Source organism: Miniopterus schreibersii, assembly GCF_964146895.1.
Source record: "Miniopterus schreibersii genome assembly, chromosome: 15".
NCBI lineage: Eukaryota > Metazoa > Chordata > Mammalia > Chiroptera > Miniopteridae > Miniopterus > Miniopterus schreibersii.
This window is the reverse complement of record NC_138115.1, coordinates 10129740-10153283: the sequence shown is the minus strand read 5'-3', so window position 1 is coordinate 10153283 and position 23544 is coordinate 10129740. Positions and strand designations below refer to the sequence as shown.

Sequence of the window (23544 nt, the reverse complement as noted above, 5' to 3'; positions counted from 1 at the left end):
GGTCCAAATATTGCCAAATACCCCAGGAGTGCCGGGGTGGGCGAGGGCAGTGTTTGAGAACCACTGGTTAGAAAGGGAGGAATGGCATCGTGGCTCAACTGCTGGCCTGGCACTTGCTGAGCCTTGCTTAGACTTCACACTTATGTGGGCTGGCTGCAGGTGACGCGTGTGAGGAAGACAAGCCCCCTCAGATGTGCTGAGGCCCCGTGGCATCTGTGGACATGGGGTGGAAGGTGACAGAGCAAACGGAGAGGTAAAGACCAAAGCGTCTTACACTTGCTGTCCGTATAGTTTGCGATTTTTCAAGGCACGGTATGGTTTTGGCATGAATTTGAGATATAAGTAAAGATCTTTCACCTGAACAGCAAGGGGTTATCCGTGTTTCCAGAGAAAAGCAAATGACTCTGATGGCAGGTCAGAAGTTAATGTTTTTATTTCCTGTTTTGGGAGAGAAATGCAATTAAGATCAGGGTTTTAAGGGGCCTTCCGTTTCAGGGAGGGGGGCGGGGAACCTGGTTACACCTGTGGGACGCCTCGTGCAGCTCATCCTCGCCTTCATGGTGAGAAGCCTCGCTGCTGTCAGGCGGACGTGGGCGCTTTGTCCAGAAACCCTGACTTAAGGCGCACCGCACCCTTCACCCTTCAGTCCGTGCTCCCCATCTTCTCGCGCAGTAGAAAAGAAGTGTTGTGCTGCTTTTTGGGAAAGTGCTTCTGTGTGGGGTTGATTTGTCCCCCACCCTATGTGGTTGTAGACACTACTAACAGCCCAAAAAACTGGGACATGCACTCGGAGGTCCGCAGCAGGGAGAGCCAGCTGACAAAGACAGCTGCCAAAGCAGTGTCCGGACAGGCTCCCGGCTCCCAGCTCCCAGGGCCCGGTGCTCACCGCCTGGAAGGCCAGTGGAACGGTTTTGAGAAAGGAAGAAACCCATCTGCTGTGCTGTCAGCGTTCCACGGAGATAATGCCCACGAACTCCAGATGGGTCCTGATGTGCTGCTTAAGAGGCAGGGAACTCGGAGAGCTGTGTGTTCTGCACCACCCTGCATGCCCATGCTGGGAACAGAAAACAAGGTATCGCCGTGAAGCACAAATAGACGGTCATGGGGAGGAATCTGGGGGGAGGAATTACTGAGCCAGCGCGTTAGAAACACTTGCAGTGTAGGCGTTTGAAGAAATAATACAGCTCGGTACTCCGACCTTCAGACCAGGACATGGGGTGTATTAAGATGGCATACAATGCTCTGAATAAAAATAAAACCCCTACTGGCCACCCCTTTGAAAATACAGACAATGCATGTACAGATGTGTTTTCCTAGCCCGCAGATCCCCGTGGATCCAGCCTTTCTCTGCAGTTCAGAAGTGGTGGGGAAGTGTGTTCACCCGCCCACGGTTCTTCCCGTAAGCTGTGTGTCTTTCTCGTGCAGTGTCTGAGGCGACCCCATTCCTAACCTCTGCCTAGGAACTTTGGGGGTGAGCCTCAGTTGCCTGATAGTGGGGAGAGAGCTTGACAGATGATGACAACTAGATGCTCAGTTTAAATACCCCTGTTCTTTTATTGTAAAGCCTGCCCCCTCGCCCCCATTTGTCAGTGTCCAGCTAGTATCTTCTAGGGATGTTGCTGCCCTTGTTCTTGCCCCGTGTTTATGATTCGGGGGAATTTGTATGCCAGGTATGAGGGCAGTGGGTCTGTACACGCCTAGGTGCTGCTGGTTGCCGTGACCCTGGTAGAGGGAAGGGACCAGAGTCACTGACAGCGTCTAGAAGATGGGACAGAGCTTGAAGTCTGACCAAAGCAGTTGTGAGAGAAACCAGATCCAGGCTCCCTAAAGAAAGAAAGCAGCCCCAGTGATCAGAACCCGCAGAAGCTGAGCTCTGATCCCCAAGCAAGGGCTCTGTGTGGTGTCTGCTGGGTGTTTCCTGCCATTTGCAGGCTCCAGGGCAGAACTCTGCTCTTGATGGGCAAAGTGAATAATCCTGCAGGGTCTGACTGGCCCAGTGGGGCACATTTCTGGGTATCTGCTTTGCTGGGGAGGAACAAGTCTGGGTCCCTGACTGCTCACGGTTCCTTCACTTTTCTAAGCCTCCCTTTCCCAGTCTGTAAAATGGGGATGACGTCACACCACCCCCATGGATTTGTCATGAAGATAAAATTCCCTAATTTTTGTGAAGCACATGGAGCTCACAAAAGTATAGACTGTGATGTTTAGACTTGGAATTTTTCAAATTCTGGTTCCTTGGAACCCTATTCCATCTTCCTTACCAGCAGTCACCTTGAAAATACCTCTATAGATTGCCCTCTAAAGACTCTGAAACCAATCCTACAGGCCCCCCAACATCCATAAAACAGACCAGAAGGTAAGAGATAACTGGTCAACCTTGTAAGGAGGCGTGGTATGAAAACAGGATCTACTTTAAAGCATCGTAGAATCTCTTGTTTAGAATGAGGTCAGGAGAAGGAGTCTTTGCTGGTGGAAATCCGAAGGTGCTTACTCGTGATTGAGGACTGTGACCAGACAGGAGCACAGGAGCTTCTGGGATCACTCTGAAACTTCATCAAGGTCACTTACCTTGATGTACTTATGCGTCAGTACTTCCTAAAGTTTGATAACAAATCTTGTCATATATGCTCTGTTTGGTTTCATTTTATTTCCTCTTTGAGGTTGCTCTTGTTTACTGATTATTTTAAATATTTACAATAGAAATTCTTCTCATTGAAAAATCTTTAAATAGTAATACTGATTATATGACATAAAAATTGAAGCCATTGTTCCCTCCCTCTCTCTTCATTTTCAGTTCTCAGAGGTAACCACATTTAAACTTCTTGTAGTTGTTCCAATTCTTTTTCCTCCTATATATTTCTGTATTTTTTTCCTGTACTTGAAAAATGAGATGATCGTGTACATAGTGTTTCATAACTTGCCTTTTTTAAACTCAGTAATATATTATGGGCATCCTTGCATATCAGATACAGAGCTGACATCATTCTTTTTTAAGAGCTGCATGATATTCCACAGTATGGGTGCACCCAGCTTACTTAGTCATTGTATTACTTGACAGTGAACTTGTCTACAGTATTTTGTTACTACAAATAATGCTTTCTGCGTTCCGTAAATCTCCCTAGTAGTAACACTGCTTGCATCCCAGCTAACGGCAGCCAATTTTAACCTTCTTTTGATCTAAAGTATCTTACTCATTAAGAAGATTTTGGGTTGGAGTTTTGTGGGGATGACTCTCTATGGTGGCTGAATCTCAGATTTGGAGATAATGAACCAGGCTTACTGGGTAGACTTTTGGGTGTGTTCACTGTTACATTATATATGTAGGTTCCAGACAAGATAAACAAGTGTTTGAGCACAATTGCATTTAATGTATAGTCTCTCTGAATGTGTTCCAATAGGAGCTAATCAGCATGCGCTGTGAATGGAGCCAGTGGATGACACAATTGTTAGCTGACACACTCTCCTGTAGATGGGGCTTCATAAAGCCATCGCTTTGATATTTTGTTGTTGTGGTCCCCTTCCTTAAACTCTGTCTTTATTCCAAATTATTAACAGTTCCCCACTGAGATGTAGCTATCAGAATTTCAAGATGTTTTCATTAATAGAGCTATTAACCCACTTGCAAACCAGCAAGACTTTCTCTGGCTTGGGCCCAAAGCCTGGAACACATTGCTAAGTTTTCTCGAAATGCTGAGGTTACTAGTTTGGCGATGGCTGGCCGTCGGGGAGTGCTGATGGGTTTCATTCTCTAAAACTCAGTACCCGATTAAATGGATGGGTAGGAAAACGGACTGTTGTTTGATAAAGCAAGCATATTAAAATAGAAATGGTAGCATCTAGGCGGTGATATAAAGGTGTTCACAGTAAAATTCTTTCAACTTTGATCTTATATTTAAAAATTTTTATAATAAAATGTTGCAGAGGGGGAAGACTATAAAACAGAATGGGAACCCTGGCTGGTTTTGCTCAGTGGTTAGAGCCTTGGACTGTGGACTGAAGGGTCCCAGGTTCACGCCTGCCAAGGGCACGTACCTGTGTTTCAGGCTTGATTCCCCAGCCCTGGTCAGGTCGTGTGCAGGAGGCAACCAATCAAGATTCCCCCCTCCCCCCCCCCCGAAAAGCAATGGGAAAAATATCCTCTGGTGAGGATTTAAAAAAGAAAGAAAGAAAAAGAAAAAAAAAGAATTATAGTCTTAAAAAAATAATCAAACAGAATGGGAAATGGGAAAATCCAGTCGACAAAGCACTTGATCTAAGTCAGTGAAGTCAGTACCAAGTAAGGAGTTGAACAATGTTTTTGAAAAGAAGTTTTAAATAATAACTGTAATAGTTATAGTAGTAATGAGGGAGAAAATATTGATAATATCTCACTGGTTTCATGACATTCTTATTTTCCTATGGTGTTTAATCCTAACACCAAACCTGTAAGTTTATATTCGATCATCAAACCTTTCTTAATTCATAGTCATCAAAACTAACCTAGTAACAGCATCTGGAATTTCCATGTTTGGAAACGGAGACCGAGAAATATTCAGTGACTTGTCCACGGTCTTAATACCTGGTGAGGAGAAGCTTGAACTTGAACTTACATTTTCTGATCACATCTTTGCTATTCCATCATGTGTTTGCTCTGATTGTAAGAGTCTAACATTTAAAATCATAGTCTAGGGAATTCATGAAAAGGAGGCTCTTTTAGCCAAGAGTGTTTTGAACTATGGTCAAAGCAGCGATGGTGGCAGAGCTCTGCCCTCCTCACCACTGGGGCCTTCAACCACTTCCGAAGGCTTCTCCCTACGTCCTTTGAGGTCGTACCCGGTCCATCAGCAAAGCTGGTGCTTTGCCCAGCTGTGGGCAGCCTTATTTTGCTCCCTAATTGACTGGTGTTTTTCTGACCAAAGGTATGGTCTGGGAAAATTAGCAATTTGTGTCTACTGAGTGTGCACATTGTAATTTTACGGCTAGGTAGGTGGGAAACTATTATTAGTCTAAATAAATAATACTTTTCATCACAGTAGCTGCATTAAATGAGTTGAGTAGTCTGTAGGCAGAAACAGTAGCTCAGTTTTGAGTAGCTGTGTGCTTCACTGCAGCAGAAGAGTGAATGGTGTCTTGAGTGGGATCAGGAGTAAGGGAAGATCAGGTCCATAGCCTGTGGGATGTTGTGCTGTCTGTTGCCAGCAGCTGAGAGATTCATCGCTTGGAGCACTTTGTTGGTGACTGGCCTTCTGGTTGGGTCCCCAAATGGACCCATGAGCTTCACCTGCACCCTCTGCAGCGGTGGTGGGGATTTTGGTTTGCCCTTTTTTTTTTTTCAGTTTTGCTTTTTTTCTCATTTTAAAGGTGATTCCCCCCACCCCCACCCCCATATGAGTTATTATTTAGAACCAGCAAGTAATTTTCAGCAGTTACAGTAAAACAAACCACCTTTCTTGGCCCCAAACCAATCCAAGGCCCCTCCCTAGAGGGAACTGCTCTTGGCTTGTGCTCCTTCCCAGAGCCTTTCTTTCCCTCCCTCAGTTCTGTGCCTCTGGGTAGCTGCATGCACAGCGCTTGTAGCATTTGTTGTAGGGCTTCTTTTTTCATTCAAATGTGTGTTTACTTTGCATCTTGACTTTCTTCATTAGCAATATATCTTTGAGAACTTTCAATGTCAGTGCCTTTTTGTCAATTTTTTTCCTCCCCTCCATAGGTTATTTTACCAGTTCCCCTCTATACTGTGTATGTCTTTTTTTCCCCCTGGTACCAACAATGGTGGGGCAAATGTACTTGGATATTTGTCCTTGTATTTGCAACACTTGTGACAAAGCCTTAATTTTCTGAATAAAGAGCCTCCTTAAATTATAAAAAAGAACAATCAGAAAAAATAAACGCAGATCCTCACTTCTTATTGGTTATTAGGAAAATTAAAAATGAGAAAAGAAGTTTCCATTCAATGGGTAAAAATAAAGGATCCATAAGCTGATGGGGAACAACAGTGTAGGAGGGTTAGTGTTCTCATGCATTGCTGTCTAGAGTACAAAAGGTGTGGACCCTTTTAGGGCACAGTTGGAACCACGTCTAGGATCTAGGGTCTGTCTCAAAAGCATTCTGTGCTCACAGAGGCATGCTCACATATGTTCTCTGTAGCAACGAGTCCTAACCTTTATGGCTTGCAGAGCCCTTGGAGGTTTTGATGAAAGCCACAGACTGCAGCTCATGGCTGACGGATCTTTTGTGACGAGTCATCAGCATGTGGTAATAGGTGGGACCCTGAGAGTTCATCTGGTGCCAAATGATAGACACTGTCCAGCACACACATGCACGCCCTTGGCGGCATTACAGGGGATGTGCAGCCTTCTGGAAGCCAGATCTGTAGCTCCACGAAGTTTCCCCCCTCTATCTGTGAGCTCCCCAAAGCTCTTGGCTTTAAGGGAGACTTAATAATGAGAGAAGTTCCGAATAGAGGAATCAACACATTTCCTCCCATGGGAGAAGTTACTTCCACGCGTTTATTCCACAGTCATTTAATGAGTGCCTACTATGTGCTTGGTCCTGGGGCCAGCACCACCCAGTGGGAGAGGGCCCTGCAGACTGTACCTGGAAGAGGGCATCCTAAGGGAACCTCCACCGGAATGAAACATCACCTGAGGGGCAGAGAACTGTTTAAAGAACAGATACTCTCTAGTTCGCTCAGCCTGGCTCATCTGAAGCTTGTCCCAAGAACACGACAGGGTGTGGTTTTGATTTACAGAACTCCGAAGCATTTGGCAGTAACTAATACATTCATTTGGAAATGTTTAGGGGAAAAAAGCAGCATTTGGGAAGTGTCCAGGTTGTCTTGCATGTGTGTTCTCAGAAATGTTTTGCATAAAGCCTTTTCTTATGGAGCCTGGTTTGGCAACGTCCAGCTGTGCAGGGAGAATGCAATTTTCTGGATAAAACTGCACATCCTGGTGCACAAACTCTCCTGTGGGCTTCTGGTTGGGAGAAAGGGAGGGATGCAACCGGCTCTCTACCTGTGTTAATTTTATCTAGCTTAATTGCAAATTCTTGGCATCATCATTTCCCCAAAACCGATTATGGGGTAGAAATACAATATCAGAAGTGAGAAAAGAACTCTAATGGGAACTTAGGGTGAGTTAGTAACAAATAAACTACATTTCGGGTTTCTTGTATTTTAAAACGGGCGACATATTGCTGATTCCTAGTTGGTTTTGAATGATTTATAACCTTTTATTTGTGGTTGAGTGTTGCAGTCTATGTTGTCATGGAAATTCTATTGAATTTATAGGTCCATTTATCCAAAATGATTTTCCAGACTTCATTTCATGGTGAATCATGTGGCTGTTACTCCCAAGTACAAAGCAATTTCTAAAAAGTTTCATATTACAAAGAGCACAAACACTGCGGTGGTTATTTTCGTGTGTTTGAAATACAAATGAGTTCCAGATGCACCTAGGGACCCCTCCTTCTCTACTGTGTCCAAGGTGTTGAGCTCCATTGCATTTCAGAACCAACTGTATGTATGAAATGGCTGTGCAGCAAGGAAAGCTTGTTTCAATAGAAAATAGGTTATTACAGCAACTGTATGAATAGGCAAAAGTAGTCTTGAAGTTACTGGTTTACAGGTGTGGGCAAGACTGCTCTTCCAGCCTTTGGGCCCCATTACAGCCTAGTACCTGCCCCCTTAAAGTCCAGGAGGGAGAACGGGAAAGAAAGTGAAGCCCTGTACCACGTCCATCGACTAGGCTTCATGTGACCGTGGGCACAGACACGGTTTCTACACCTCAGCACTATGGACAGTTTGGGCAGGATAATTATTTCTTTGTGGGGAAGGGGTCTGCCCTGTGCATTGAAGGGTGTTTAGCTGCCTCCCTGGCCTCCGCCCACTAGATACCAGTGGCATCTCCTGCCCAGTATGATAACCAAAAATGCCTCCAGACATTGACAAATGTCCCCTGGTGTCCAAAATTGCCCCTGGTTGAGAACCGTGGCTCTAAAAGCTTTGTGTTAGGGTCCCAGAGATAATGGATGGGTAGTTCTCATTGCCAGTGGGAATTCTGGTCAGGATGCTGTACGGAGAGGATGTTACACGTGTGGGCTCTGCAATCAGATGCCGGAGTTTGAATCCCAGCTTTATTACTTCTTAGGCAAGACCTAGAAATCTCAGCCTTACTTAACTTTTGTATAAAATGAGGAAAAGAATAGTAGCTACCCCAAAAAACGAAAGTAAGGATTGAAGGAATTAATTTATGAAAAGGATTGTAGATTGGGATACACTGAAACAACCCTCCTGGATTGTTTTATGAAGGAGGCTGCCTCTTGGCCTCATTTGCTGTGTTTGCCAGAAGGTACAGGGCAGGGAAGAAGCAGGGTTTGGTCCATAGTTGTTGGGTCCTAGGCCAACGTGATTCTACATACTAGATACACGCACTGTAATTTGCTCTGTCAAGCAGGTAGGTCTCTCTGGCCCTGCCCGGTGGTTCAGAGTCGCCTCTGTCGAATCAAATGGGTGCAGGACAGAGAAGCACACTCAGCCCTGTTCTGCTTTCAGGTGACACGATACTGTTGTTTATCCAGGTTTTAAAAGTGCAGCTATTTCGCTAATTTTATTTATATATTATTAAAGTATAGTATGTGGAGAGGAAAATTCATAAATGCTGAGTGTCCAAATGAATGAATTTTTATACTCTTGTAACCAGGCCTCAGATCAAAAAAGAGCACTTACTGGCAGCCCCAGAACCCCACTTCCAGTTACTGCACCCCATGGTGACCACTGTGTGGGCTTCTAGCTGCATGAGTTTTCCTGGTTTTGTATGTCATTCCAGGGGACTCATATTGTTCTGGGGTTTTTTTTGTTTGTTTTTTGTATCTGGCTTATTTAGCTCAGTATTGTGAGATCTGCGTGTATTGTTACCTATGGTTGTACTGCATCCCAGTAGACATTCCATTGTGTGACTGTCACAGTTTTTTATCCAGCCATTATTAATTAGCATTTGGGTAGGTTCCAATTTGGGGCCACTGCAAATAGCCCTTTCACTGATTTATTTGTATTTTTTCCTTTCCTTTCCCCCTTTAACTAATTTTTAAAGATGTGAATCAAGCTACAGCATGCAGACCTAGGAGGTCTTTGCTTGAGTTATTTTGGTTAATCCTTACTGTGACCAGCGATGCATTCGTTATCCTCAGTTTACTCCTGGACCTACTAAGACTCAGGGTGACCAACTTCAACCGGGTCCCACAGTATTAAGTGGGAGAGCTATAGCTTACTGCCCTCTTTCCTGAGTACGTTATAAGGGTGTCGAGCTAACATACAGCCAGTACCTAACCTCCCTCGTTTGTGTCCAGACTTATTATGCTGAGCTGTAAGAAATAACTCATGAATCAGACCTAGTAAATCCCTGACAGACTCAAACTATTATAAGCAAAAGCCCAAAGTCTTCCCTACCAAGGGAGAACTCCAGGGATTCAACCTTCATTTGAGTAATCAGGTGGATCACCAAGCCAGAAATTCCAAAAACAACTAATAAACAGACTTATCAGGGCATAAACAAGTTACCCACTAAGACCTTTAAAAGGGATCCCCAAACATCGAGACTCCTGAGTGTGTGCGAGTCACAGCCCTGGTGTGCACTTGGGGTTTTCCCCCAAAGTGTCCGATTCCTGCTGGAAAGTAGTTGAAGACAGTTCCATGTTACAGATGAGGGGAAAAGGGGAAAAGAGGACGGATTCGTGCACTATGATTGCTGATGCTGTATAAAGGAACCGTTTCCAAATGTTCATCTCAGTGCCCCTTGCCTGCAGAGACGCTCATACCCGCTGGTCTTCAGAGCCCCGCTCTCTAAATGCTCTTCCAGCAAAGGCTGGGTGGAGCCCACACGCAGGTTTCTTGGCTACACCTCGTGGCCTGACTCAATGGGATGTTGCCTGGCCCGTGGAACAATTTGTTTTCTCCTTAACTTACTTTCTTCCTGACCAGAAGAGATCTGTAACGAAGATATGTAATAGTAAAAAGTGAGAGCTGTTTCGTTTGTTGTTACTTTTCCATAGCATGTGAGCGGTGAATGTTGATTATAATAACCACGCATGAGGTGAGCCTTACCTCCTTTGACAGCAGGGGGGACACTGAGCCTTGGCCATCTGCATTGTCTTCATGGACTCACCAGGTCTCCTGCTGTAGCCTGTGTTGCTTGATGTTCATTTAATATCACCCGGCCGTGTGGGCTGGAAACTTCATGGACATTTTCTGAAAGTCACAAGGGTGTGAAACGGGTTGTGACGGGGGCTGCTTTCTCTAGGGGGAAGCCTGTTAGAGGAGGTGAATGAGAGGGACAGAGCTCAGGAGCTCAGAGAAGCTCAGAAAGTAAGTGGGTTGAAGAATGGCTTTATAATACGATGCACAGACGCATGTACGTATGTCAGGGTGTGTTTGCTGAAACTCAGGGGTGACCTTGGGAGTGTACTGTAAGTCAGGGTTCTCCAGAGGTAGCTGTAGATGTAGCTGTAGTTATATAGATCTGTAGGAGGGAGGGGCCGAGAGATGTCTATTGTGTGTGGGTGGGTGAGTGGAGAGGAGGAAGGAGAGAGAGAGAGGGAGGGAGGGAGGGAGGAAGAGAGATTGGGATTGTGAGGGATTGGCCAACTCATTTGTGGCTGTGGGCAAGCCTGAAATTTGCAGGAGAGATGGAGAATTCTAGGAAGGGCTTATATGGCAGTCTTAAGGCCGAAGGCTGGAAGCGCAGGGGGAATTTCTGTGTAGCGGTCTCAAGGCAGAATTTCTTTCTCTTAGGGGGGACCACAGGCTTTCACCTGATTGGATGAAGCCACCACATATTAGAGGCGATCTGCTTTACTCAGTGTCGGCTGTTTACTAATCACATCTAACAGATACCTTTGCAGCCTTTACAGCGTCTACTTAAACGTCTAGGACGATGTTTGGTTAAACAGTGGGGCACCATAACCTAGCCAGTGGACACATGAAATTAACCATCAAGTTAACCATCATGGGGGTAAAAATATAATAATGATCTTGTAAAAACCGGTCACTGATAAAAAATACTGATGTTATAGTTCTGAATTCAGAGGGTTTGGTTATATACGTATTTTTGTATAATATAGAGAGTGTGTTTTTTCCTCCATAATATACATCAATAGGTTTCCTTTTGTTGGAGCATAAAAATTTCAGGCTAGAGTTGCTTGGGTAGGAAATTGTTTGAATTGCCTGTAGGTTACAGAGGAAGTATAATCTGGGTTTCACATAACCACACCTGGGGCCACTCAGCCATTTCCCAGTGACTTTGGCACATATTTGCACCTCCTTGAGCATTTTCTCTTGCATTTAAATCCACTTCTTCTCTTAGTATTCTGATCTCTCCTTGCGGCTCACTTTGTGACGTATTCCTAGAGATAGCAAGCACCTCATTATAGCAGTTGGGCTTTATCACTTGCCAGTCCTTGCTTCCAGTCACTCCAGAGCCCCCGCTCATTTTATTGACTCCAGAAATAAATGACTAGTGTTTACTATGAAGAGCACTGTTCAAGACCAGCCTTGAACTAGGCAGATAGATATCCCGCCTGCATTGATCTTCCTTTCTGATGGCAATGGCAGAATTAAATATCTAGAACGGGCTGTGTCAAGTGTGTGATCTGGCCAATAGTAGTAAAGGCACCATGTAATCCAAAACTTAAGTAGTCTTAACCCACTATACAAAAACCTTAATTCTGGCTTTATCCTGTGCAAGTCATCCAACAAAGTGGGACCAGCAGGTCGTTCACTGTGGGTTTCCACTGTGCCTTCAGGACACATTTCTCTTCTCAGGCAACTGTTTCTCACCCACTGCCATGTCCTCAACTGGCCTGCTGCAGGCGAGTGCCAGGTGTGATTGGGAAAAAGTCTCGCCTCTTCCTCTCTGACCTGCTGCCTCCTATGTGATTGCAGTTCTTGCTGTTGCCTTTTCAGTTACCATCTTCATTGTGTTCGCATCTCATCTGTTATTTCCCTGCAGCTTTTCCTGTGGGTCCTTCCACTCTGTTAACGATGCCCGAGAGCGTCCTGGCACCGTCTCGTGAATTGCCAGTAGACTGCCTGTCTTCTGAACTAGCTGCGTGCTGTTCCCTCTCTTACTTTGTCATGATTTTTTTCTTGGGCCATGGATGTGTGTGGGGTGCATGTTGAAGAAGTACAAGGTTTTTTGAGAGGAAATGAAAATGTAGCATCTTCTAAATCACAGAAGAAGGCCCCTTTGGATTTTCCACCCTCATGTTGGGATGTTTCCTCTCGCCACCATTCTCCCAGAGATGTGAGAGCTGACTAGTGCGTGCAGATACAACATTAGAGGACAGAAAGTCCACCTTGGATGAAATGGGTCCTCTTGCCCTTTGCCATTAGGATTTTGGTATTCATTTAATATATCTGTTGCCTGACCATGAGCCATTTCTGCCATATGCTTTTTTCTGATGCATTTACCTGACTCAACTTTGCCATTCAAGGGGGGAAAAAGTTAACCTAGTCTCATTGTTGATATTTTGGTCTTCCCATGCATAGACCATGTCTTTATCTGTCATAGTGCCTTATACGTAATACACATTAAGTAAACATTTTTGCCTTTTGGGAGGAAGCACAGTGATGACGGTCTTGATCAACCAGGATTGGAAAGATTGGGTTTCTGTCACGACCCACCCTCCTTGCGTATGAGCCTGTATGTTTAGAAATCCCTGGCTCCTTTGGCTGACAGTGGGGATCGTGGTGGTGCTGACCTCAGCAAGTGTTAAAGAAAATAGTACAGTGCCTGGCATACAGTAGGAACTCACTAACTGTTTGAAAAATAATGTTAATAAAAATATAGACGACGTTAATATTCAGATTTGTCCTTTTACTATTCATTCAGCTCAATATAGAGAGTGATACAAATTGGAAACCAGGCATATACATGGTTTTTAAATCAAATTACAACTAGAGTCATTTTAAGTGTAAGGCAGACAAAAGGGGAAGCTAAGTAGACGTTTTGTCAGAACTCTGTTACATCATATTAGTACCCAAACAATAGAGCATGGTGGCTCGCAGCCCTGTGCTCACAGTACCCGTTTCATCTCCTTCTCATTACTTGGCAATGTTGCCACTTGTTCAGGCAGTTTCCATATTTGTATTTTAGCACATGTGTCCTGCCCAGTCACGGGGCCTTTTCCCCCTGTAAAATTCTGTTTTCCAACTCTTGGATTAGGCCATGTTATACTCTACGTCGTCTGTCACTTTGATCTAGCTGGAGAAATGCCTGGAGTTTTTCCCATTGCAGCCATTTCACAAGGTTGAAATGAACGATGCGTCCAGGCCTGTGGTTCTTGCTCATGCGTTTGAAGGGTTGTTTAGAACTGGTCCCTAGATTGTGGCCTGGTTCACAACAGTCTACCAGTGCCTTTGTAATTGAGCTTCATGCAGCTGGTTTGTGTTGGTAGGAGGGAGACTTACAAATCTCACAGCACGCTGCCTGGTGGAGGGACACCCACTTACATAAAATTGACCCAGCTTCCTTCCCGAGCAAAGAGTCCTGTTTGGAATAGACTCACACAGCCTTAAGCTATATAGTTTTCTGGAAGATCCAAAGCGTTCTAATCTTAGACATATGTGGAAAACACTGAGTTAATGATAGTTGGGCTTTAGATACCATTCCTCACTTAAAGAGACCAGGGTGCACTCAATAAATGACCAGTTTTAGGACTAGAGCAGGGAAAATACAAGGTGAGCACAGAACCCTGCCAGCTAATGAGGAGGCCTTAAAACTGGACAGGGTAGGAATGGGGCACAGTGATGAAGGAATCTATTTGAAGAGTCTCCTGTTGGGCAAATCTGAGACGGTTTGGGCATCAGCAGTACTGGTAGTGATGGATTACAACCCACTGAGTAAAATCAAAACAAAAAATAAGGGATTCCTTATTGATACCAGTGAATGAGTGAGTGAATAAACTGTGGAGAAGGGAAGGCTACTTCTTACACTAGAAGGTCATTAATGACTATAGTCGTATGGCAGCTAGAAAATCATCAACAGATACTAAAACTAATGGATGAGGGTGAGATGAGGCAAAGGATATTTATGTAATCTCAAAATATCTCCCTACAAAGTACTTTTTAATTACAAAAGGAAAATTAATAGCTTTATAGTAGAGAAGCCTAGCAGACATCATCCTTAAGCATGTGATCAGGTTAAATGCGCATTTTCTGTGCTTCCTGATATGTTGCACTGTGAAGACACAATATTACCACCGTGGTAACCTGCCTAAAAATCTACCCCGTAATCTAGTCATAAAAAACCACAAGACAGGCCCCAATTCTGCATAATAACTGTCCTGCACACCTCATACTACCAAAGTGAGGAGAGGCTCAGGGACTGCTCCAGGTGAAAGCTGGGGGTGAGAAGGGTCAGTGTAGAGACATGACCACTAAATGCAAAATTTGATCATAGATTGGATTCCTGGACTGAGAACCAAAATAGTGAGCTACCATGGGCTTACTTGGGCACCTGCCGGAATTTGCAGAGGCATGTAAATGAGAGAGTAGTGTTGTATCAGAAGTGAAATTTGCTAATTTCAATAATTATAGTGTAGTTACGTTTAAGAGAACATCCTTATTCTTCAACATTATACACTTAAGTATTTATAGGTAGAGGGGTATATTTTCTCCCACTTACTGTGAAATTACTCAGAAAAAACTCTTGCATGGAGGGAGATAGAGGGGATGCGGGGGGGGGGTAAAATGTCACTGGCTGGTAGTAGTGGGTGAAAGATGTATGTGCAGCAGTTAGTCGACCTCTTGGTTGCTGAGTTTTCCACATCCTCCTGGCTTATGTGCGCCGCGTTTCTTTAGGAGGGTGATGGGTATACAGTAGGCGTCACTTACATTCACACTGTTAGGAAGAACTCACTGGGGGGTGCCCCGAGTGTGGCTGTTGAGAACAGGTGCAGAACATTGATGGGCTACTCAAGGTGTTCAGTAGCCACCCCAACACCTGCCACCGGTGGTTTTGGAAAATAGCTTTCTAGCCTCTGCTGAAATATCGCTCATCAAGAATAACACTAAAATAACTTGAAGTCCATTTCTCTCAGCAAAACCCCATCTACTTATTTCCTCTCATATTTAAGGTAGCTTCAAATGTTAACCTAATTCAGGAGACTACAGCTTGAGAGAAATAGCCAGGAAGATTGGTATTTCAGACTGTGCTGCACTTCTTTTTATGAGAGATTGTATTATCCTGATGGGCGGAGCCATGACTCAGACATTTTCTGAAAGTGAATTTCTCACCCAATTGTAAATGAAATGCCCTTGAAGAAGACTTAAAGTATTTTGTATCACACGCTATTCGGGCAATGCATTAAACAACGCCCCTCTTGCTCATGCGCTGAAGAGTAGGAAAACCTTCTGTGAACTTAATTTGAGGGCCTGAGTTTTAAAAGGAAAGTGCAGTGTAATTTTCTGAATATACTTGTGTGGAGTAGCTTCCTTGGGATAGTAGCAATGTACGCAAAGCAGTTTACCCCCCATTAAACTGTTTTAATCTGCACGTCATTGAAAGGATTTTTCTCTGTGTAAATTCATGATGTCTGACGCTGTCCAAATGTAAAGGCAACACATTTGTGAGAAGCTGCCGGATCAGTGGGAATTCACACTCTGAGAAAAATAATTCACCTTAAGAAAGAAAATCCGCGAAAAGAACCTGCCCATCCTTCTCGCATCCCCTTGGGCACCTGAGTTGCCCTAGACAGTGTTCTGATTTGGGTTACCAGATTTCACCCCTCAGAGAAGAAATGTCACCTTGTTCTCAACATCTTGGTTAATTCAGTCGACAGGACTGTTTACCTTTGACCTGTACTTCTGCTAGTCTCTGTTCCTTCGCTTTTCCTGCTGCGAATTTGTCATTCGGCCTCGAATCTCCAGGCTCCATCTGGGGTGTGGTTGTTCAGTCTGTTACATAAAATAGTATCATGGCATTTGGAAAAGTGGGGGAAAAGAGGTCATAGAAGAGATCTAATGATACAGGAGATTTGATTTATTGTAAGGAGCAGGGTTATTCTAGATTAAGTGAAATCACATTAGTGTTAGAAATTTTAAGATGTCTACCAAATATTACCTTTATAATATGATGATGGTGGTGATGTGGTGGTGGTGGTGGTGATGGTGGTAGTGGTGGTGGTGGTGGTGGTGGTGGTGGTGGTGGTAACAGTGACAGAGGTGACGGTGTGGTGTTAGTAATTTGTTGAGCACTGATGAAGTCTATGCATGGTGCTACATACGCTGACTTGTTTGGTCCCCATACCTCTCCTACCAAGGGTAAATACTTGATTCTGTACATGAGGAAGCTGATGCTCAGAAATTAGTTTGCTGCCCTGCTGGGTGTGGCTCAGCGGTTGAGCGTTGACCTAGGATCCAGGAGATCGAGGTTCGATTCCCGGTCAATTCCCAGTTGGTGCAGGAGGCAGCCAATCAATGATTCATCATTGATGTTTCTATTTCTCTCTCTCTCCCTCTCCCTTCCTCTCTGAAATCAGTAAAGATATATATATATAAAAGAAACTTAAAAAAGAAAAAGAAATTAGCTTGCTTACCTGAGGTCTCATAGGCAAGTAAATGAAGAAACTGGAATGGGAACCCAGATCTATTTTTATCATAAATGTGGTCTCAGGAGAATACTCTGTGGCCTCTTTTTGTTCTCTGAATTGCGTGGATTATCAGTGTTCAGGCATTAAAATTGTATAATGATTTTAAGTTGATTTACCTATATTCTTTTTGAGTAAGAAATCCTAGCCAAATATAGGAGAAGTTATCTAAGATTGGGATGAGAGCACCTGGATTTTACATTCTTCTTCTTCTGATGTTTAATCTTAGCCAAGATAACATCAACTTTCTGAAGCACTAGTTCCTCATTTCTAACTGAGTGTGTAATGTTTGCCCTCCCTTCACAGGCTTTGTTAGATGGATTGAGTGAAATAACGCACGTGATGGCTTTTCCCACACTGAAGTGTAAGGCGTCGTTATCATCTCCATTATAGTCCTTTGTGGAGTCCCTGATATTCCATTTAGGCTATTTCCCAAGGCTACGGAGAAACCCCTTCAGATTCTCATCGTTAGAATGGGTGGTGTTTAGAAAGATGTGCCCATGTGAACAGAACATTTACAATTTTAACATGTGGACTGAACCTCGCAGCTCAGTGTTCTATTTCAGGGCGTATAACTCCATAAAACAATGTGCTTCCTAATGGGGAGCTCCCACCACACCATGAGCACTGGAGCGCAGGAAGTGCTGGTGGGTTTCTGTTGGTGCCATGAGGCGCTGTGATGTGAGGAGACGTGAGTTTTAATGGTACCCGCTGAAGTACGTGGACGTAGAATGATGTGATGTCTGGGCTTTGCTCTCAACTAATTTAGCAAAGAAAAATATGGGTAGATGGTTAATCTTAGTAAGTGGTTCATTGTACTGTTCTCTCTCCTTTTGTGTAGGTGTGAAAATGTTGCCAATACATTTTTAATTGTTCTGTTACAGATGCAGATTTTCTTTTACAATCCGGATGACTTTGACAGCTTCCAAACTGCAATATCTGAGAACAGAATCATCGGAGCCATGGCCATATTTTTCCAAGTAAGTTAACAGTGGCCCAAGTACTTCAACCAGAGAGTTCTTTGGGTATATTTTTTTAATTCACTGAATTGTTCTACGTATAATGAACACATCTGTTTTCTAGTTCACACCTGTCTAAATGAAAGATATTTCATATTGTCTAATGTGTGATTTAAAATGTAAATAAGTATGTTTAGAAACATAATGAAAATTTTTGCATGAATTATTCTGATTTTATTGCTACTTGACTGGTACACAGATTGAAGAACACATTTATCATCTAAGTTACTTCACCGCTGAAGCATTTTGAACAGGTTCCTTCAGCATATTAAGAGGCTGGTGTAAAAAAAAGGTGGTGTGTTTTTTTTTGGAACAACTTTAAAATTTGACATTACTTGCAAGTAGATTAATGAATAGCATCAGTCACTTCTCTAAAGAGACCCCTTTTTATTCCCTTCCAGAAATTCCCAATTAAACTATTTATTGAGACCATTTCTAAGTTAGTCCGTTTATGATTTGCCATCCTTTCTCTCTTTTAATGTGGGCTATGTCTGCATTAATGGCTCGTGTATTGATTCTGTACCTAGAATTCAAACTTTTCATCCTTCCATAGATAATGCTGTCCAAACTTTTTAATAAGTCAAATCAAATTAAAGTAATATTGATCATCTAGTGCCTTGACCAAGTAGCCTAGAGAGACCTGGTGCTTTTTTGTGGGGAAGGTAACCTGAGTGGTAGGTATGTGACTGGTCTTTCAGTCTTAAAATTTACCCAAAGACTACATAAAAGTGTTCCTTTTACCAGTGACTAACTGTTAGAAAAAGCTACGTTTCTGATAACTCAAAGGAATATTAAAGACATCAGAACCTTTCCAACATGGTTCTTAAACCTCTGCCCTTTGGGGCAGACTCCTTTGTCATTGAGAGGGAGCTATTCTTTTTATTATTATTATGTCTTTATTGATTTCAGAGAGTGGAAGGGAGAGGGAGATAGAAACATCAGTGATGAGAGAGTCATTGATCGGCTGCCTCCTGCACTCCCCCCACCGGGGATCGAGCCCCCAACCCAGGCATGTGCCCTGATGGGGAATCGAACGGCAATCTCCTGGATCATAGGTCGATGCTCAACCTCTGAGCCATGCTGGCCGGGCTTGAGATGGAGCTACAGTATTCTTGTTTGTAGTATGTTGATTTCATTACTCTTTTTAGTGATAAAAATAATATGGTGGACGATTTTCTCCACTGTTTATCACTCCCTCTTAACTACCCTCTCTCCCTTGCCTTTTCTTGGACAAAGGCACATAAATGGGAGATTATATCTGAAAAATTGAAAAGCTGAACAAAGCCCGGCCGGGCGTTGCTCAGCAGTTGAGCATCGACCTAGGATCCAGGCAATCGGGGTTCGATTCCTGGTCAGGGCACATGCTCGGGTTGCAGGCTAGGCAACCAATCAATGACTCCCTCATCATTGATGTTTCTATCTCTCTCTCTCTCTCTCCCCCCATCCCTTCCTTTCTCTGAAATCAATAGATATATTTTTTTAAAAAAAGAAAGACAGAAAAACTGAATAAATATTCTACTCAGACATCAAAAACAAAAAGAGTGGTGGTCATCAGCATTGGTTATGGTACTTGTTTTCTAACTATGGGTACTGGCCTACTGGTGGGCTGTGGTGTAATTTACAGGAGTCCTGACCAGCATTTTAAAAATAATGAAATAGAATAGAAAAAAATCAGAAAATATTAGTATATCACACATAGTAAGGTTAAATATGTTTGTAGAACTTTTCTTCAATTATTTATATACAGAGACGTAGTGACTATGTACTGGGCCATGTTATAAAATGTATTTGTTATTGTGAGGTACAGACAAATATTTTCAAATTCATCTGTTTGTGTTATATAGCGGGCTGGTCTCTCCATTGTGCCCATAGTCCTCCCACAAGTGTTTATTTCCTAATGACTTTCATGAACCGTAGTAGAGTGTTTTAAGAGTTAATTCAGTGGAGGAAAAACTCTTTGCTCTGAACCCCGCCTCTTCTACTTAACGTCTGCATAATGGTGATGTAATCATTTAAACTTTCCAGCCTCAATATCCTTATCTGAGAAGTGGGGATAGCAACTTCTGGGCTATCAAGATTGCAGAAGTCATTACGTGAAGTGGCTAGTATCGATCCTGGCACATAGTTGACACTGGGAAATGACAGATAGTATGTAAGCACGTTGTTCCGTCTCTGTCACTGGGATAGAGACCCCGGTGTGGGTGTCTTCTTTGCATGAACAGAAGACTGTTCTGGACACTGTCCTGTTGGCAGCTCACTTGGGTTCTGTCTGGACCCTTTCTGCTTCTAAACCATGATTGATTTGCCTTTGACAATACTGGGGCCACTTGAAACATTCTTAAACAGGTCCCACTTACGTGGTTAATTCCTTGTTTTCTGCTGCTGTCCTCTTGGCATGCTGCTTTTCAGGTAGCTGGACCTCTACTCCCGTAACCCTGCCGTCAAAGCTAATCCCCCCCCTCTGTCGTACCCACCATGAACTGCTCGGCCAGGCCCAACTTTATGGGTCACCTCTCTTATGGGAAGATCCATTTGAAAAATGTTTTTAGGAGTACTGAAAGGGCTGGTTCACAGCATGCTCTACCCAAAAGCTTTTTCTTTTTCTAGCCCTGTTAACTCTTGTTAAATATAAGACCAGTTAGTCTTAGGCAGGGAACGTTGGTGTACAAACTGCAAAACACCTCAGTGTGAAATCTAGATTTTGAAATTTAAAGGTTTTCTAGGGCTGGACTAGTAGCTCACACACAAAGAAACTGAAGGTGCATTTTATCTAGTAAGTTAGTCTCTAAATTTTGGGTTGCTGTCTTCCAGACACAAAGTAGAGGGCAGATACTGTGAAATGGGACAGAATTCTTTTTAGATAGTAGATAGGGCTGCTTCTTTGTTTTCCTTATAAGTGCACACATGCATTAATGCATCTCAGTTCATACTGTGACATGCAATGGAAAGGAAAACTTTATTTTTGTTATTTTAATTCCGCAGTCTAGTTAGATTCCATATTGTGAGATCTTTGTGTTTTGAGTCTTCCTGTAAGAATGTTAAATTTGGGAGTTCGGTATTTCTCCCCCAAGTAGTCAGGTAAATCTTGGTATATATTTCCCAGCTCAAACCTGGCATCCTACATGTTGGTATTGAAGAAGCATTTACCATCCCTTCAGCACTGATTCAGAGCCAAGAATAGTACCGGTTGCTCCATTAGATACAATAAATGTCATAGCTCTGCCCACTAGGACCCCACAGCCCACGTGATCATGGCTAGACAGAGGGGCGTGGAGAAACGCCCCCACTGGTGAAGAGGCTGTGCTCCAACTTGGTGCCCACAAGCCCACATGTTCATTATCCAGAGGGGCGTGATGCAAGTGACCCCAAGCCCACGTCTAGACGAGGCCAAGGCCGGCGTAGGTGTTGCAGCCTTGATGCCTGACTGACACTTGAATAATTTTTTACATTCAGTTTTTCATCATCTTTGTTTCTTTTTTCTTCCTCTTCATGTGCCTATTATTCCCAGGTAATTTTAGCTCTCTCATTGCCTTTGCTGTGACTTAGATATGAGGATGTTCATGTTGCCAGAACACAGAAACACAGACCTAAGAGGCACAGCATGGTTGACCAAAGAACCATATTTTGACCTTGACTAGAGGTTGCTTATAAGCGATCCTATTGTGTGGCTCACAGGACTAATTGTTGAACGTACATAGTGTTTACAATTCTTCTCTTCAGTTAAATATGGCAGATTTTCTGTAAACTGTCCAGATGATGTAGCAGCAGTCAAAACCTGAGTAGTGGCTATAGTCCACTTTGAAGGGGGTTTGCTTTCCCATTGCAGCACAGTCTTCATGCCTTCATGTGAACATGATCTGAAGATCAGGATCCTGACCTGGACCCCAGTAACTTTGAGTGGTAACTGATATCTTTCAGTTCCAGACAGAGTTGAAGGTCAGTGTCAGTGCGGGAAGAAGGTGAGCCAGGTCTCCCCTGAGTGCTTAGTGTGAACTCCAGGGAAGGAAGGGAGGAGGGGAGGGGAGGGGAGGGGAGGGGAGGGGAGGGGAGGGGAGGGGAGGGGAGGGGAGGGGAAGGGAAGGGAAGGGAAGGGAAGGGAAGGGAAGGGAAGGGAAGGGAAGTAAGGAAGGGAAGGAAAGAAGGAAGGGAAGGAAAGAAGGAAGGGAAGGAAAGAAGGAAGGAAAGGAAGGACGGACCACCTCCACATGTGGAAGAGTGATCTGTGGCAGCCACATATGGTTGCGCATTTGGGCCCACACAGCTCTACAAGGTGCATTGACTTCATGGCCACTGCCGACTGGAATATTTATTACAACCTTCCAACACGTGTCAGTAGTGTGTCTGGAGGAAGGAACACCTGTTTCATACACACCTTTGGGCCAGCAGCCCTCTGGAAAATTTGGGGGGAAAGGAAGGGTAATGTTTGATTTTTAAAGGATTTTTTAATTAATTAAGTATGCTAAGAAATTGGCAAGGGATGAAGGTATTTGTTGTTAATCCACTGAAAAGATGATTAAATGCTTGTTTAACTAATTTATGTCAGTGCAAAAATTAAAATGATTATTTTCTGTTTATTAAGGTAGAATCTCCAATGTTCTTCATCATTAGTCTGATTTGAATTCCTGTAAAAATGTCAAATACCAGAAGTCATTAAAATGCTCTTTATTTTACTATTCTGATAATACTCTGTGTGGGTTTAAAGAAGTAATAAATAAGAAAACATGTTTACAGGAAAGTTGAAATAGCAGTGGAATGATTGGCAGTTTGTAGAAGGATACTTCACTTTGAAAATAACTAAAAAAAATTCCATTCAGTCTGATATAAGATTATAGAGTAAAGAGTACCCAGTGCTAGCGCAATGACCTTACCTTTAGCTAGGCCTATATTTTTTTAGACCAAGAATTTTCTGTCATCACCCTCGGAATTAATTGGGCTCTGATTTGGTTTTTCTTTTTTACGCTCTTCCCTTCACGGTTTCTTGTGACCGCTTCCTTCGTTTTCCCACCAGGACTGAAATGCCTCCGAACCGAGCAGCCGTCTAGATGGCGTTCAGGCTGCTGCTCGCAGATGCTGGGCAGCCCCACCTTTGTACGGGCTTGATTATTGTAGTTTTTTCAAGAAGCACATGATCATCTTTGAATTTTGGTTTGGAGGTCAACATCTCATTAATTTTGTGGCTCAGTTGACATTGTTATTTGAATATCTAAAATTTTCTTTATGTTTCCTGATTCCGGTGAGCTTTGGAGTTATAAATGCATGATTCTGTAAGAGCACCTAGACTTAGAAACTTTTCTTCTGTGATATTCTTTTGGCTTCCTTGTTAGACCTGTCTGCCGCTTCTGAGTATTTGCATCAGACTCAAAGATATGAAATTTTCATCATGTCTGCGTCCAGAGGCCCAGTCGGTAGCATATTTCTTGTACATTTCAGAAATAAATAAATTGCGTCCTGATTTATTTAAAGGTTGTCGTAACAGATTTCTTTTGACAACCTGTCTTCAACAGTTCTGTTGAGGCTTCTTCATTCAGCGTTAACAGTTTTACTTCTGCTGGGAGAGTTGAGCCCCTTTGCACCAGTATTTTTAAAATTTCTATTTGGATTTCTACCCAGAAGCTGACTGCAGTCATTTGGTTTTCCCTCAGGTCTGTGTAACTCAGCCATTTGCCCCCGTTCACTTCTGCCCTTATTTCAGAGTGGAAAGCAAACTTAAACACTGGAATGTTTCGCAAGTCGCCGCCCCATTCTTTATGTCGTGCGGGGACAGACTGCTTAATTACTTTGCTCCATCTGGAGCGGCTTAGTAATTAGATGAAATGGCAGCACCTGGGATTATTTATAGACCTGGAGCTGGCCAGGGGACTTCTTGATGACTCATCCGTCCAGGGCTGGGTGGAGGCCTTTC

The 23544-nt window shown here is 43.4% G+C and overlaps 1 protein-coding gene across 4 annotated transcripts in view; it reads left to right on the top strand.

Moving 5' to 3' along the window:
* PTPRG (protein tyrosine phosphatase receptor type G) overlaps positions 1-23544 on the top strand; it is a 640558-nt gene that overhangs the window by 431045 nt on the left and 185969 nt on the right. For all 4 annotated transcript variants that reach the window (XM_081160462.1, XM_081160461.1, XM_081160464.1 and 1 more), the window contains exon 5: positions 17508-17603. In XM_081160462.1, coding sequence (XP_081016588.1) covers positions 17508-17603 — 96 coding nt within the window. The remainder of the gene's footprint in view (positions 1-17507; positions 17604-23544) is intronic.